This window comes from Nilaparvata lugens, chromosome 5 (genome assembly GCF_014356525.2).
Source record: "Nilaparvata lugens isolate BPH chromosome 5, ASM1435652v1, whole genome shotgun sequence".
Taxonomy (NCBI): domain Eukaryota; kingdom Metazoa; phylum Arthropoda; class Insecta; order Hemiptera; family Delphacidae; genus Nilaparvata; species Nilaparvata lugens.
In genome coordinates, this window is record NC_052508.1 from 48,685,791 (window position 1) to 48,704,376 (window position 18,586).

The 18,586-nt window shown below is 34.6% G+C and overlaps 1 protein-coding gene across 1 annotated transcript in view; it reads right to left on the bottom strand.

Annotated features, from left to right (window-relative positions):
* The window catches only part of LOC111047738 (N-acetylneuraminate 9-O-acetyltransferase-like), a 42,313-nt gene that overhangs the window by 18,138 nt on the left and 5,589 nt on the right, over positions 1 to 18,586 (bottom strand). The window contains exons 5-13 of the mRNA XM_039429515.1: positions 15,732 to 15,867; positions 14,194 to 14,331; positions 12,841 to 12,978; positions 11,383 to 11,517; positions 8,724 to 8,861; positions 7,165 to 7,400; positions 3,192 to 3,329; positions 2,624 to 2,772; positions 1,699 to 1,868 (exon numbers count right to left, since the gene is read on the bottom strand). Of these exons, the coding sequence (XP_039285449.1) occupies positions 1,699 to 1,868; positions 2,624 to 2,772; positions 3,192 to 3,329; positions 7,165 to 7,400; positions 8,724 to 8,861; positions 11,383 to 11,517; positions 12,841 to 12,978; positions 14,194 to 14,331; positions 15,732 to 15,867 (1,378 nt within the window). The remainder of the gene's footprint in view (positions 1 to 1,698; positions 1,869 to 2,623; positions 2,773 to 3,191; positions 3,330 to 7,164; positions 7,401 to 8,723; positions 8,862 to 11,382; positions 11,518 to 12,840; positions 12,979 to 14,193; positions 14,332 to 15,731; positions 15,868 to 18,586) is intronic.

Here is an 18,586-nt window from a genome sequence, read left to right on the forward strand (position 1 = left end):
ATTATGTAACAATACTGTTAGATTTTTTCAGCCGCAATTGAGAGAATGAATTAGCAACCTTAATACTGTATGATTCTAACATGCCGTACATCGAGAGAAACTATGGTAATTCCCTGGACGCCATATGTCGTTCCTGGGATATGTGGAATGAAATCTTCTTTTACCGAAACTGTCATCTCGTGACTATTTTTCATTGTCTAGTTAAAAGCACATGATTAAACCAAGAGCTGCGTGATCTGTACCAGAAATGTCAAATTGTTGACGAGATAAAACGGAGGCGTTTGAGTTGGCTGGGACACGTTGAGAGGATGAGTGACTAAAGAATATTGTAAAAATCTGGTGTGGTACTCTCACACAACTTTCCTTGTAAGCCCCATTCTTAAACGAGAATAATTTAGGGGATTGGCGGCAACATATTTGAAACTACGATCAGACATCTGTATATGTGTATATATAATTGTTTTCAGAGTACTTTTTCCTTTGTGTAAATTGTGAAATTCGATGATTTTTTTTAAAAGTCGTCAAAACAGCTGTTCTACAGATGAAATATCTCGACTATGTGTTCTTTTTATGAACTGCTCTACCTACCTACCTCATACACGAGAAGGAGGTTACAAAGTCCATTTCTCAAGGATGGGATGGAGCCCCCATTAGTTTCCCAGAAGGGAGACTCATGCTGATAAATAACTATACAGGGTATGAATTTGAAAAAAAATCGGTCAAGTTATTTTTGAGAAAATCGTGAAAAACATGGTTTTTTGATAATTATACGCCATTTTTCTCTAGAATATTACGGAGCTCCTGCAATTTTCCCAGAAATGAGACTCATGTCAGTTGATAGGGCTTATAAATAGCTATCCATGGTATAAATTTGAAGAAAATCGTTAGAGCCGTTTTTTGAGGAAACCATGAAAAACGTGGTTTTATAGTAATCATCCGCCATTTTTTCCGCCATTTTGAATTGATTTTTATTGAATTTCTTAATGTCGGATCCTCATGGTATAAGGACCTTAAGTTTAAAATTTGAAGTCAATCGGTTGATTAGGAATGGAGTTATCGTGTTCACAGACATACACACATACACACACAGACCAACACCCAAAAATCATGTTTTTGGACTCAGGGGACCTTGAAACGTATAGAAAACTTGAAATTAGGGTACCTTAATTTTTTTTGGAAAGCAATACTTTCCTTACCTATGGTAATAGGGCAAGGAAAGTAAAAAAGGTCTTCAGGAACAACCCAGGAGGGAGAAGGCTGAGAGAACATACGAGAAAGCGTTGGCTGGAGGATGTGAAGGACGATATTAGGAAGCTGGGTGTCAGGGGATGGAGACGTAAGGCTGCCGATAAAGACGAATGGAGAGGCTTTTTGAAGGAGGTCAAGGCTCTGAATGAGCTGTAGCGCCAAGGAGTAAGTAAGTAAGCTAAAAGCACATGTACATATAAAAAGAGCACGTGCACTTAAAGCCAACACAAGATACAAGAAACTTAACACAATAAATTCGAACGATGCCATGTGCAATGCTTCAGAGAAGTATAGACTTCTCACATTGTTTACAAAAGTGTATGGACAAAAACGGACTTCATTCAACATATGCTATCTTTTCTATGTAATTGTTTCACTACAATAATTTAAGACAATTTTTTTACTGAAAAAATCCCCAAAAATTTATATTAGATTATAGATTGAATTTACCTGAAAAAATCTGACCACTCCACCATCGGCTCGATGCCATAAGTAATAGAAATGGCCATAGCCGGTTAGAAATAAGTAGGCTGACACCAGTATTTGCACGTGGTTGTATATCTGTAGATTACTACTAGCACCAGTCATGTGATAGATCAGAATTACCAATTGCATCCATCCTGAAATTGAAGAAATGGGTGTAGTTAGAAAACCTAAAAAGGTGAATTCAGGCAAGTACAGGTTTAATTGTAGTGGGCAGTCAATGTTTTTATGACAAGCAGGTCTGATGATTAGACAGATTTAGACAAGCTTTTTAAAAATAAAATATTTTCAAACAAAGTAAAAAGGAAAATTCAAGTAAGTCCAGGTTTAATAATTAGTACACAGACAACGTTTTTATGGCCGCAGAAAGTCTTGAGTGATTACGCAGGATCTAGATTAGCTTTTTAATTTACAAAAGGATAGCAAGTTTTATTGCAGTGAACAATATAAATCAAACCTAAGTATCCGAGGTGTAAATAAACATTAAGATCAATTAAAAAATTAAAATTTATCCAGATAGCCTAGCGGACAGGCATCTCCTGCACATCAAACCAAATAAATATAGTTTATTTTCACCCCAACGGAGGTCAAATTTAAATTAGTATTTTAAATTACTAAACTACACTAACTTTAAACTGAAGTACAGTTATATTCGAAAATAGCTCAAGGAGTCAAGAAGAAAATTCGTAAGAGTTTCTGTGATGGGAAAAACACAGTTTGTTTAACATTGAATCGTATGTACCAGTAAGTTCAAGAGTACTGCATTCAAAATGAGTAAGCTGTATCAAGTGATTCTTGTGTCAGCTATAACAAGACATCGGAGTTCTAAGGTAAAATATTTTTTCTAATACTAATATTAGTTATTCAAAATACTAATCAGCACAATACTCACCCTTCCACTCATCAGTTTGTTCCCTATGCAAGATTTTAGTGTAGCGACTGTCTTCAGTGAAAAATAGGCCCAGTGCGAAAACATATCCAATAGGCAGCCAGAAGCTAACTGGCGAATAGTATTTGTTTTCTTTCATGAAGAAATTTGTTCTGCAAAAGAAAAACATAAGTAAACTTACTGATTAATTAAAATAAAATTAGAAAAACTCATCAGCTTAATTTTTGAGAAATGAATAAATTATCATTGTATTAAAGTTTTATTATGATATCTGACTACAAAAATCAATCTTTAATAGACAAGGCGAATTATTTTGAATTTATGAATATATGAATACTTGGTATTCATTTAAAAAATACTCACGGAATTACATAATTGTACAGAATATACATTGAAATAAGACCCGCAATGGCTCAATCAAACGATATGTGTGAAAAGAATAAATCATCGATCATGCGCAGTAGTTTAAATGCTAGTAAAAAAATTCCATGTACAATATTAGGCTCATTATGTCCACATTATGACCAATTATTATGCTATGACAAGGGATTTATTTTGACAAATGCCTTACCTATCACACAAGTAGAAATAGGCCAGAATGACACCAAGTTTTGCGAGAGAGGTGATTAGTTTATATGCAGGAGATGGCGGATCTCTCATTCTTTGAAACTGATACCTTCTTAGAGCAATCACAATTCCCAGTATTGTACTGAAAAAAATCAAATATGAATAAATTATTTGACATAAATTGTACTATAGGATACAATATAAAGCTGCAAATCTTTGTGCACTGCCAACAGAGAAGAACCCAGTATATTGACAGTGAGTTGCAGAATGACTTTTATAACGAAATCGCTTACAACATCCCTTATAATAACATTTGTTATTTTTACTTGAACTGAATCAGAAATAATGACATTTATAAATATGGACTGAAATTAAAAAAAGGTTTCACTTTGAGTATGGAAAAGAAATATACAAAAATGAAGCACAAATTAAAAATATTATCAAGCAAAGAATTTGAAAATTAATAAGACTTCAAAAAAGTTTTGAAATTTTAAATGTTTTCAGAATAGAGTAAGGCGGATGGAAAGTTGAAGAATATACTAACAATACTCGAAACATGACCTCGATAGCAACCTTAGAAATGGACTTCCCATGTTATGAAGTCCATAAGCGATTCCCAACTCAGAAAAATACACATTCCAATTTCTGAACCTGGTTATTGCTAAACTAATGTAATTGCCCCAATAATTGAATGCATTTTCATAGAGAAAAAAATAGCGTAAGTAGATATCCCATGGTATAGGGAATTTATGTCGCAATTTTTGCTGTTATCTCAAGCCGATTAATGTCGATTATTGTCAGTTTTTACTGTTTTGTTAGGGTGAGAGTGTATGAACGGCACAATTTGAGAGACTATCAGCGTCACACAGCTTTATGGGAAAGAACTACGTGAACTATCGGCTTGGGATAACAGTAAAAGTTGCGACATAAACGCCCTATACCATGGGATATCTACTTACGCTATTGTTTCTCTATGGCACTACCTACTGTCACATACATATCATTATATTACCCATACTCTCATGCAGCTACTTCTGATTACTTCTGGGAATTTCTGATTACATAATTACAAATCATCTTAACATAGTCTATTTATGAATAGTTTCTACGTTTTTACACAATGTACTCCGGTTTTGCCGAGTAGTGATCGCGAGAAGTTGGTGGTTGTTCTGTTCTGATTGTGAGTGCCAAAGAAATTATCAAGTATAGTGCACAATGAGCTGGCAGGATTATGTTTATACGCAACTAGTAGCAACAAAGTGTGTTACAAAAGCAGCCATCGCTGGATGGAAATGTTTGGTCAAAAACAGATGGATCTGAAGTCTCAAAAGATGAACTATTAAAATTGGTTAACGGTTTCGAAACTGAAGATTTCCTAACGTCGTCAGGAGTGACGCTCGAGGGATGCAGGTACATATACCTTTCCGGAACAGACAAAGTGAATAGTATAAAGAAATAAACATCTCAGTACCTTTTTTTTGAAATATTTTATCACAACATGTTTCGGATATTTATGCCATTTTCAAGTGATATGAATTAAAGTGATTGATTTTAATTCAATCACTTGAAAATGGCATAAATGTCCGAAACATGTTGTGATAAAATATTTCAAAAAAGGGTACTGAGATTTTTATTTCTTTATATTTATATTACAAGTAGCCCTATACAGAAAAGAGATAAAGTGAATAGTTTCTAATTTATTAATGCATTTTCAAGTGTTAAGGTGCGTACATACTTATTATTATTATTATTATTATTATATGCATATGCACTCATAGGCCAATAAAAAAATTAAAAACATTCAAAGAGTCAATAACATCTTTGGCCTATGTAGCCGGGAGACATGTTGTACATACTTATGCGCCACTAACACTTGCATTTTACTTTCCATCAGCTGATGTGGTGTACAGTCATAATGAGAATAGCATCAGCTGATGAAAATTGAAGGACGCGTTTTCGTGGCGCATAAATCTGTACGCACCTTAATACCTCACATCTTTACTCTTCTAATTATAAGAAATGTTTTCATAACCTCATTTGGACTATTTTATTATAAAAATTAGAGAAGGAAACAGTTTCGAGTTTACCCTGTTGATTCTCTCCCAATCTTTAATTTGATGTTGTGATTGAGAAATGAAATAGATAATTAACTTTCATTCAAAATTTTCAGTATTAGGCTATACCTATATAATTATTTGGAGTAAAAAAATTCCGAGTTTCGAGATAAATATTAGAATTACTTGGACTATATAAAATATAAAACTTTGTAAAAGGAACAGATATGGGTTTGAAACTATTGATTCACGCTCAATTAAGCCTGGTTTTCAATAGTAGAGTTAGTGGTCAAGAAACTGGCATACTAACTCTACTCTACGTACTTGGTCGAGTAACTGTTTTCACAATTGAAATTGTAGGTAAAGTGTGTTGTCTAGTGAACAGAACTAACCTAAAAACTACTCTATTAGTGGAAACCAGGCTTTATAGTCACAAAAAATGAATACATGTTGTTCCTACGCCGCGCAATAGTCCAGAGATCGAAAAGATCGATAGTCGAAAATATATAAAAGTACAAAATCTTTGATTAAGACAAAATATATTAAAATTTTGAACTAAAAACTACTCTACTCTACTCTAATAGCTTGAGACTATTTTCATTAGCATAGTAGTGATAGAGTAGTGTGAGAAGCGATGATGGGGGAAGGCAAGTGGTAGAGTACTATCCCACGGTGCTATCCCAATCTACTCTATTGAAACTAGTACTCTACCATGACTCTACTCTACCATGAACGTTTTCATTAGGAGAGTTCACAAGATAGTCACAAGGTGGCCACCCATTTTAAAAAGAAAAATTCATGAGTAATTCCCGATTTTCCAGAGTAAAATTTAAAATTTTCCAGGTATTTGAGGAACAAGATACATTCGTAAAGAATTTATTATGGAAATCTTCACTTTTTGCTATTAGAAAAAACGACTAGCAGTCAGATATTCCACAATAAATAAATTAATCACTCACTGTGACAACAGTTGTCACATATTATTATTAAGTGATTTAATAATAAGCAGTTCGTGATGGAAAACAACATTGAAGGAAATCTTCAGTTTGTTCTTCTATGACGAATTGCGAATAGCGTATTTAAATTTCCAAATATATTGATACATTTTGACACTATAGTCTATTTTTGTGAGGAATTAGTACGTTCTTTTAAACTACTCATGTGTGTGGAGTGCTTTCGGACAGGGTCCATTTTCAAAGCTCAGTAGTTAAAAAACGAAAAATTCCTCACAAAAATAGACTACAGTGTCAAAGTACATTTGAACATTTTTTATGTATTCTGAGTCATACTTTTACTGATGAAGCCATAATATATATATATATGTACAGTACCATAGCCGATGTTTTTAGATATTTTTCAGGATATGTAGGCTAGTTTGAAAACATTGCCAATAATATTATTGCTAGCCATCAAGTGCTATTTTTTATTTGAGTTTATTGTTACTGTACACTTCTTTACTAAATTAATTCATATTTATAAAAAAATCATGAGTAATTGGGAAAATTCATGAGAAATTCACGGTATTTTTCCTGGTTAGTACAATCATGAGGAATTCAAGGTTCTCCCGGTTTTCCCGGTAGGTGGCCACCCTGTAGTTAGTACTTGCCCAGGGAACTCTACCACTACCACTCTACTACTCTACCACTAACCATGAAAACCAGACTTTATTAATTGATTTTGTGATGAATTTTTGTGTGATTATTATTATTATTATAATTATATTTTTTACAAGAAGCATTGAATGGGAGAGAAAACTAAGGATACTCCTTGTACTATTTCTCTCCCAAAATTAAGATAATAATTTAAAAGTCCGAAATGAGGTTATGATTCCACTTTTAATTAATTAAACAATTATGCCATTTTATATGCGATACTACAATACATGTCTTATTATTCAGTTGAATGTGAAGTGAATGTGTTTACCAGACGCCAAATACGGCAAAGGTGAGCATCTGTAGGGTGGTGTATGTCTCGGCGCTGGCGCAACAGGTGCCATCGTTGTAGTTCATGTGGTCGTTGCAGTAGGCGTTGAGCAGCAGCTGTGTGTTGTGGCGCAGGTGCGATGCGCCCAGGTGGTAGCCATCCACCATCTCGTCCACCAGCCCCGACACCAGCAGTCGCGAGCTCGACCACACCTTCGCGCGACTGTAGCGTAGCACCTGCAATTGTTTATCTCTTTAAATTTTCTTCCTGGTGACTATTGGAGAGTATAGGAAATAGTCAAGAGTGATACAATAGACCAGAAAATATGTACTTATATTATATTCATATAAAACCTAACAGGATCAACATCTTGGAACACAGCGTTCCCGCTGTAGATAACTTAGTGGAGGCTACTCTTGTCCCGTGCTTTAGTAATTTAATGCCTGGTTGCAGAGTCATCACATAAAGTTAAAAACAGGCAGTTAACTCATTTACGAAGCCATAAATTCACTTTCCGTTGCACAGATATCAAAGTAAACTATAACTCCCATAAAACTAAGAACACCCAATTAGAAACATGATTTCGTTGCACATTCGTCAGAAAGAGCTTATTTATGTCTCCAATAGCTAAAAACGGTAAGTTTAGTTGTGGGCCCGATTGGTGCTGTTAAATCATTCACTACGAAGAGATAGCAGACCTCGTTCGTTTCCAGCGTTATTGACCTATCACCAGCTGTCTCATATCTTTGAATAGTAGACTTGAGATGCGCGAGTACACTAGCGTCAGGTGATCAATTTTCATAACGGCAAGGAAAGTTGAGTGAGTGCGCCACACCAGATTTTTATAATTGAGATTAAATATTTTGTTAATTGATCATGATTCTTCATTGTTAGAAAACGATCTGGTAACGTTGTAGAGCTGGAAAAGAATAGCAGTATCTGCTATGAAGGATGATAGACAAGGATAGCAACACTAATGCTAATCAAATACTGCCATTATAACGTGCACCTCACTATAGGTAACAGAATTCAGATGGATGGCTGCGGCAAAAGTAATTGGATGTGATGATTCTACAAGCCTTTTTATTTATTTAAAGAACGAATTCATGGAATGATCCGTGTTTTAGCGGTTCAAACCCAGATATGAACATAAGTGTTTAGCCAGCCAAACGTAAGACAGGGCACGAGAACTGTCGATCTCGGCTGATATGCCGGAGAGTCCATTGGCGGCTAAATTAAGGCTAGGTTGGATCTTATCGTAAGTGATTTCCCACTATCAAAACCCTTTCTAATTAATTATTTAGAAGATGCCCTTCCAACGCCATGCCAATTTTCATGAAACCGTGAGTTATATACGAGTAATATTATCATCGTGTGTTTGCTTAGGGCAAATTTGCGCATTATCATCATCCAGTAAAAACGAAGTAATGTATCACGTTACGCATTCTATCTTCATTCATACACTCGAATATTAATGACTCCAAGATTATTATTTTTTTTAGAGTAAATTAAAACTCCGCAAAGATAGTTGTGATTTGGTTTTCAAAGTGTCAACTTACATCAACGGCCGCCCTATTATAGAGGTATATCTGCTGATTGGTGATGCCAGCATGGGAAGGCGTCAACTTATCCTCGACGACAGGTTCTTGCAACACCCACAGCACTCGGCTTCCTTTTTCGACCAGCTCGTCGATGCTCTGCAATTCAACCATTACGGTTACAATGATAGTTAGCATTATCAATATTAAACACGTTTCTCTCTACAAAATTATCATTGCTACTTTCCAATATTATTAGAATCAAGTAGCTTTAAAAATCAATAGATATATTTAATAACAGATAATAACTACCCCAGTTACCATAATTTAATTTTGGTCAAAATTGGAGTTTACCGGTTAAATCATCTTTAATATAAAGCAACTACTAATAATGTACTTTGTGAGATCGACTGAAATATTGATGTGAAGTTTATTTCTGTACTGGTTATCATGATCTTTGGTAAAATATGCTGATGTGTTATTTTTATTATTTTCTCAATAGACAGTGCTATTCAGTCTATTTGCTATTTTGTAATTGTTTTTGTTTCTGAATGTATTGTAAAACAGTTGCCTATATAGTATGTATTACTGTTCATGACAAGTAAATAAATATGAATCTCTCTCTTTGGTTAACAGCCGTATACTTTTTCGATGTCCTATAATCTTAATTGTCCAGTTAATCTGTAAAATTTACGTGTTTCGCGCTAATTCCCCATTTACGTAATACTACCACCAACAATTGGATACATAGAAACCAACAGGTCAAATGCAAGGTAATTTGTTATCGGATGTCCTTGGAAATCTATTTGAGATAGAACGGTCTACGTGGTCTCAGGTTGTAGAGCACAATATTACTTACGCCAAAAAGGATTTTGAAGCATAAATTTAAATTTTTGAAATTGGAAGATATAGTCGATCAAAAACTTGACTCGAAAATTTGACTCTTTTTTTTAAAATTGTAACTCAGCACTCAATGAAGATAGAGAGCTCCGAATTATTCAATTTTATTTGAAATTTTATTATATTACCTAAAAAATTGTGGGAGTGAATTCTTCTGTCCGATGACTCAATTTGGCTTTAATCTCAAAGAACCTGAAAAATACGTGGTTTTTGAGGCTCCCTTTAAAAATCTCAAGGGCTAGAAGGTCAACTTTCTGTATTTAAGCTGTCATTATCATTGCACGACAAATTTTAGCGTGTTTGGAATTAATTTCGTGTGTGTGTGTGTGTGTGTGGTGTGTGTGTGGTGTGTGTGTGTGTGTGTGTGTGGTGTGTGTGTGGTGTGTGTGTGTGTGTGTGTGTGTGTGTGTGTATGAGTGTATGTGCGTCTGTGTACACGATATCTCATCTCCCAGTTAACGGAATGACTTGAAATTTGGAACGTAAGGTCATTACACTATAAGGATCCGACAAATGCAATCCAAGATGGCGGCTAAAATAGCGAAAATGTTGTCAAAAACAGGGTTTTTTGCGATTTTCTCGAAAACGGCTCCAACGATTTTGATCAAATTTATACCTGGTATAGTCATTGATAAGCTCTATCAACTGCAACAAGTCCTATACCTGTAAAAATTCAGGAGCTTTGCCACATATATGCAAAGTTTGATTTTAGATTCTCGATTATCAGCCTTCATATACAATTTAAACAAAAAATTCAAGTGGAAAAGATTGAGCATGGAAATCTCTGCAATTAATGTCCAGTAACATTTCCACCTAGAATTGAAAATAAGCTTGAAATCCGAGAAAATGTGATTATTAAATTGCAAACTGTTGGCAACTGTTGGTTCTATTAATCATTCACTACGAAGAGATAGCAGACCTCGTTCGTTTCCAGCGTTATTGACCTATCACCAGCTGTCTCATATCTTTGAATAGTAGACTTGAGATGCGCGAGTACACTAGCGTCAGGTGATCAATTTTCATAACGGCAAGGAAAGTTGAGTGAGTGCGCCACACCAGATTTTTATAATTGAGATTAAATATTTTGTTAATTGATCATGATTCTTCATTGTTAGAAAACGATCTGGTAACGTTGTAGAGCTGGAAAAGAATAGCAGTATCTGCTATGAAGGATGATAGACAAGGATAGCAACACTAATGCTAATCAAATACTGCCATTATAACGTGCACCTCACTATAGGTAACAGAATTCAGATGGATGGCTGCGGCAAAAGTAATTGGATGTGATGATTCTACAAGCCTTTTTATTTATTTAAAGAACGAATTCATGGAATGATCCGTGTTTTAGCGGTTCAAACCCAGATATGAACATAAGTGTTTAGCCAGCCAAACGTAAGACAGGGCACGAGAACTGTCGATCTCGGCTGATATGCCGGAGAGTCCATTGGCGGCTAAATTAAGGCTAGGTTGGATCTTATCGTAAGTGATTTCCCACTATCAAAACCCTTTCTAATTAATTATTTAGAAGATGCCCTTCCAACGCCATGCCAATTTTCATGAAACCGTGAGTTATATACGAGTAATATTATCATCGTGTGTTTGCTTAGGGCAAATTTGCGCATTATCATCATCCAGTAAAAACGAAGTAATGTATCACGTTACGCATTCTATCTTCATTCATACACTCGAATATTAATGACTCCAAGATTATTATTTTTTTTAGAGTAAATTAAAACTCCGCAAAGATAGTTGTGATTTGGTTTTCAAAGTGTCAACTTACATCAACGGCCGCCCTATTATAGAGGTATATCTGCTGATTGGTGATGCCAGCATGGGGCGTCAACTTATCCTCGACGACAGGTTCTTGCAACACCCACAGCACTCGGCTTCCTTTTTCGACCAGCTCGTCGATGCTCTGCAATTCAACCATTACGGTTACAATGATAGTTAGCATTATCAATATTAAACACGTTTCTCTCTACAAAATTATCATTGCTACTTTCCAATATTATTAGAATCAAGTAGCTTTAAAAATCAATAGATATATTTAATAACAGATAATAACTACCCCAGTTACCATAATTTAATTTTGGTCAAAATTGGAGTTTACCGGTTAAATCATCTTTAATATAAAGCAACTACTAATAATGTACTTTGTGAGATCGACTGAAATATTGATGTGAAGTTTATTTCTGTACTGGTTATCATGATCTTTGGTAAAATATGCTGATGTGTTATTTTTATTATTTTCTCAATAGACAGTGCTATTCAGTCTATTTGCTATTTTGTAATGTTTTTGTTTCTGAATGTATTGTAAAACAGTTGCCTATATAGTATGTATTACTGTTCATGACAAGTAAATAAATATGAATCTCTCTCTTTGGTTAACAGCGTTATTGACCTATCACCAGCTGTCTCATATCTTTGAATAGTAGACTTGAGATGCGCGAGTACACTAGCGTCAGGTGATCAATTTTCATAACGGCAAGGAAAGTTGAGTGAGTGCGCCACACCAGATTTTTATAATTGAGATTAAATATTTTGTTAATTGATCATGATTCTTCATTGTTAGAAAACGATCTGGTAACGTTGTAGAGCTGGAAAAGAATAGCAGTATCTGCTATGAAGGATGATAGACAAGGATAGCAACACTATGCTAATCAAATACTGCCATTATAACGTGCACCTCACTATAGGTAACAGAATTCAGATGGATGGCTGCGGCAAAAGTAATTGGATGTGATGATTCTACAAGCCTTTTTATTTATTTAAAGAACGAATTCATGGAATGATCCGTGTTTTAGCGGTTCAAACCCAGATATGAACATAAGTGTTTAGCCAGCCAAACGTAAGACAGGGCACGAGAACTGTCGATCTCGGCTGATATGCCGGAGAGTCCCATTGGCGGCTAAATTAAGGCTAGGTTGGATCTTATCGTAAGTGATTTCCCACTATCAAAACCCTTTCTAATTAATTATTTAGAAGATGCCCTTCCAACGCCATGCCAATTTTTCATGAAACCGTGAGTTATATACGAGTAATATTATCATCGTGTGTTTGCTTAGGGCAAATTTGCGCATTATCATCATCCAGTAAAAACGAAGTAATGTATCACGTTACGCATTCTATCTTCATTCATACACTCGAATATTAATGACTCCAAGATTATTATTTTTTTTAGAGTAAATTAAAACTCCGCAAAGATAGTTGTGATTTGGTTTTCAAAGTGTCAACTTACATCAACGGCCGCCCTATTATAGAGGTATATCTGCTGATTGGTGATGCCAGCATGGGAAGGCGTCAACTTATCCTCGACGACAGGTTCTTGCAACACCCACAGCACTCGGCTTCCTTTTTCGACCAGCTCGTCGATGCTCTGCAATTCAACCATTACGGTTACAATGATAGTTAGCATTATCAATATTAAACACGTTTCTCTCTACAAAATTATCATTGCTACTTTCCAATATTATTAGAATCAAGTAGCTTTAAAAATCAATAGATATATTTAATAACAGATAATACTACCCCAGTTACCATAATTTAATTTTGGTCAAAATTGGAGTTTACCGGTTAAATCATCTTTAATATAAAGCAACTACTAATAATGTACTTTGTGAGATCGACTGAAATATTGATGTGAAGTTTATTTCTGTACTGGTTATCATGATCTTTGGTAAAATATGCTGATGTGTTATTTTTATTATTTTCTACGAAGAGATAGCAGACCTCGTTCGTTTCCAGCGTTATTGACCTATCACCAGCTGTCTCATATCTTTGAATAGTAGACTTGAGATGCGCGAGTACACTAGCGTCAGGTGATCAATTTTCATAACGGCAAGGAAAGTTGAGTGAGTGCGCCACACCAGATTTTTATAATTGAGATTAAATATTTTGTTAATTGATCATGATTCTTCATTGTTAGAAAACGATCTGGTAACGTTGTAGAGCTGGAAAAGAATAGCAGTATCTGCTATGAAGGATGATAGACAAGGATAGCAACACTAATGCTAATCAAATACTGCCATTATAACGTGCACCTCACTATAGGTAACAGAATTCAGATGGATGGCTGCGGCAAAAGTAATTGGATGTGATGATTCTACAAGCCTTTTTATTTATTTAAAGAACGAATTCATGGAATGATCCGTGTTTTAGCGGTTCAAACCCAGATATGAACATAAGTGTTTAGCCAGCCAAACGTAAGACAGGGCACGAGAACTGTCGATCTCGGCTGATATGCCGGAGAGTCCCATTGGCGGCTAAATTAAGGCTAGGTTGGATCTTATCGTAAGTGATTTCCCACTATCAAAACCCTTTCTAATTAATTATTTAGAAGATGCCCTTCCAACGCCATGCCAATTTTTCATGAAACCGTGAGTTATATACGAGTAATATTATCATCGTGTGTTTGCTTAGGGCAAATTTGCGCATTATCATCATCCAGTAAAAACGAAGTAATGTATCACGTTACGCATTCTATCTTCATTCATACACTCGAATATTAATGACTCCAAGATTATTATTTTTTTAGAGTAAATTAAAACTCCGCAAAGATAGTTGTGATTTGGTTTTCAAAGTGTCAACTTACATCAACGGCCGCCCTATTATAGAGGTATATCTGCTGATTGGTGATGCCAGCATGGGAAGGCGTCAACTTATCCTCGACGACAGGTTCTTGCAACACCCACAGCACTCGGCTTCCTTTTTCGACCAGCTCGTCGATGCTCTGCAATTCAACCATTACGGTTACAATGATAGTTAGCATTATCAATATTAAACACGTTTCTCTCTACAAAATTATCATTGCTACTTTCCAATATTATTAGAATCAAGTAGCTTTAAAAATCAATAGATATATTTAATAACAGATAATAACTACCCCAGTTACCATAATTTATTTTGGTCAAAATTGGAGTTTACCGGTTAAATCATCTTTAATATAAAGCAACTACTAATAATGTACTTTGTGAGATCGACTGAAATATTGATGTGAAGTTTATTTCTGTACTGGTTATCATGATCTTTGGTAAAATATGCTGATGTGTTATTTTTATTATTTTCTCAATAGACAGTGCTATTCAGTCTATTTGCTATTTTGTAATTGTTTTTGTTTCTGAATGTATTGTAAAACAGTTGCCTATATAGTATGTATTACTGTTCATGACAAGTAAATAAATATGAATCTCTCTCTTTGGTTAACAGCCGTATACTTTTTCGATGTCCTATAATCTTAATTGTCCAGTTAATCTGTAAAATTTACGTGTTTCGCGCTAATTCCCCATTTACGTAATACTACCACCAACAATTGGATACATAGAAACCAACAGGTCAAATGCAAGGTAATTTGTTATCGGATGTCCTTGGAAATCTATTTGAGATAGAACGGTCTACGTGGTCTCAGGTTGTAGAGCACAATATTACTTCCAAAACCCTAGAAAAAATTTTAAAACTCTGAAAAGTTTATTTTTGATTTAATTATAGGAAGTAGTTTTAAAATAAAAAAACAAAACATGCTTTGAAGAATTTTATTCTGTTTCCAATGATGTATAATACGTAAATTTCCGTCCATAAATAACGACGCTAAACGTTCCAAAAGATAACATTGATCTTATGGGACATTCAATCCAATATGGCGGTAGATGACCCGCACTCTTAAAGAACGAATTCACGGAATGATCTGTGTTTTAGTGGTTCAAACCCAGATATGAACATAAGTGTTTAGCCAGCCAAACGTAAGACAGGGCACGAGAAACTGTCGATCTCGGCTGATATGCCGGAGAGTTCCATTGGCGGCTAAATTAAGGCTAGGTTGGATCTTATCGTAAGTGATTTCCCACCATCAAAACCCTTTCTAATTTAGTTTTTTATTTAGAAGATGCCCATTCAATGCCATGAAATGCCAATTTCTCATGAAACCGTGAGTTATATACGAGTAATATTATCATCGTGTGTTTGCTTAGGGCAATTTTGCGCATTATCATCATCATCCAGTAAAAACGAAGTACTGTATCACGTTACGCATTCTATCTTCATTCATACACTCGAATATTAATGACTCCAATTAACGCCAATTAGTTAAAACTCCGCAAAGATAGTTGTGATTTGGTTTTCAAAGTGTCAACTTACATCAACGGCCGCCCTATTATAGAGGTATATCTGCTGATTGGTGATGCCAGCATGGGAAGGCGTCAACTTATCCTCGACGACAAGGTTCTTGCAACACCCCACACTTGGCTTCCTTTTTTCGACCAGCTCATCGATCCTGCAATTCAACCATACGTTACAATGATAGTTAGCATTATCAATATTAAACACGTTTCTCTCTACAAAATTATCATTGCTACTTTCCAATATTATTAGAATCAAGTAGCTCTAAAAAACAATAGATATATTTAATAAAAGATAATAACCACCCCAGTTACCATAATTTAATTTTGGTCAAAATTGGAGTTTGCCGGTTAAATCATCTTTAATATAAAGCAACTACTAATAATGTACTTTGTGAGATCGACTGAAATATTGATTTGAAGTCTATTTCTGTACTGGTTATCATGATCTTTGGTAAAATATTCTGATGTGTTATTTTGATTATTTTCTCAAAAGACAGTGCTATTCAGTCTATTTGCTATTTTGTAATTGTTTTTGTTCCTGATTGTATTGTAAAACAGTTGCCTATATAGTAGCCTATGTATTACTGTTCATGATAAGTAAATAAATATGAATCTCTCTCTCTCTCTTTGGTTAACAGCCGTATACTTTTTCGATGTCCTGTAATCTTAATTCCCCATTTAAGTAATACTACCACCAACAATTGGATACATAGAAACCAACAGGTCAAATGCAAGGTAATTTGTTATCGGATGTCCTTGGAAATCTATTTGAGATAGAACGGTCTACGTGGTCTCAGGTTGTAGAGTACAATATTACGCCAAAATGGATTTTGAAGCATAAATTTAAATTTTTGAAATTGGAAGATATATAGTCGATTAAAAACGAAATTTCCTCCAAATTTCTGTTTTCCGAAAATTTTACTCATTTTTTAAAAATTGTAACTCAGCACTCAATGAAGATAGAGAGCTCCGAATTATTCTATTTTATTTGAAATTTTATTATATTACTTAAAAAATTGTGGGAGTGAATTTTTCTGTCCGATGACTCAATTTGGCGTTAATCTCAAAGAGCCGGAAAAATACGTGGTTTTTGAGGCTCCCTTTAAAAATCTCAAGGGCTAGAAGGTCAACTTTCTGTATTTAAGCTGTCCAATACTCCATAATCATTGGACGAAAAATTTAGCGTGTTTGGAATTAAATATTCGGTTTTTTATGAAAGTTTTTATATGAAAGTAGCATATCTAAATTACATTGAACTTATACCAAAAGACTAGTAGATTATGCCATTAAGCCTGGGAGGAAGCTCGAACAGAAGTAGATGGTCTCCTATGATTCCTGCCCAAATGTTTACTGAAAACTGATGTTGTGGAAGATTAATATTGATGGCATGAGGATTCTCAGCTGCCCAAATATGTTGGTTGTGGACGTTAACGATAGCTGCTCTTGTAAAGTGTACCTCATCGGTAGATAAAACGGTTCTTAAAAAGTTTGGGCAAACAAATTTTACTAAAAACCATCAGCAAATACCAGCATGGAGAATACAGTCTCGTGGCGATAGAGTATGAACTTTCTGGAGGTGGTATGGATGTAATTGTTGCTCTTTTAGTATCCTTCAAATAATAGATTGATTGACATTAAACTGCACTGACAATTCTTTTGTGCTCTTCTCTGGATGTTCATAGATTTCATTAAGAACTTGTTCTTCTAACTCAACAGTCATAGTAGATCGGGGTCTGCCTGCATAAATGTGCTCTTTGGATATCAAAGAATCTGTTTCAGACAGACGTTGATGAATAGTGCCAAAAAACCTTGAACTTGGACATACTCGGTTAGGAAAGTTCTCTTAATACAAACGTCTTGCTTCAGTACTATTACAGTAGTGTCCCATTCCATACATTAATGCATGTCAGCTAATTCGGAGTATGAATAATGTCTAAAATTACCTGCCATTTTTTAAAAAGTTGACACTTATCACAAAAGCAAAGTGAAATGGTTACAAATAACTGGTTAATAGATTAAACAAAAAACACAGGACGGTTACAGTAGGCCTAACTTACAGTTTGTTTTTTTTTTTTGTTCATCAGTGAGCTAAAATATTTCTGAAAATAATTTTCAGCTGATAATTCCTTTTAAATATTTTTTTATTCAAAAAAAAAATAAAATAAATCAGCTGTATTGAAACAGCTGTTATTAAAATCCATGTTTTATTTGCAATCAGCTACAACCTATGAGTTATTAGTTCTCTCCTCATAAAACAGCAAATTTTTGTGGTGTAATGTACTAGGTACATACGAATACATTTTATTCAACTTTTATTTAAATTTAGTTTACACAGCTTACATAATTCTTTTCAGAATTAATTCTCTACAATTTTTATTGCGAAAAATTATTTGCTTACTGGTCATTACAGAAAGTTATTGGGCATCAAACGTAGAAGTCTGTGTTTTTCTACTTAGATTTTTTGCATATTTCAACTTTTTTCTCAAAAACTACTCACACCACAGCTTCCAGACTAGTTTTATTAATTTTTTCAGATATTTTTCCATATGAATCCACCATACGTTTTTTTAAAAACTAGTCCCCAAACAATTCAGCATCAGTGTATTTCACAAGAGGAACTGAATTCCGGGCGAAATCTTTCACCCTGTATAGCTCGCTAATAAAGCGTTTATGGATTTATGTTTATAAGAACTTTTTTTCTTATTTTTACCTCTATTATCACATATTCGATGATTTTACCATAATTATGAATCACCCTGTATTATCTAATCCATACTTTCATGTTAAGAGGGTATGAAAATTTGCCCATAACAAAAGCTAATTTCACTGAATAAAGTTCCTCTTCAACCATTGAGATTATTGAGTTTATAT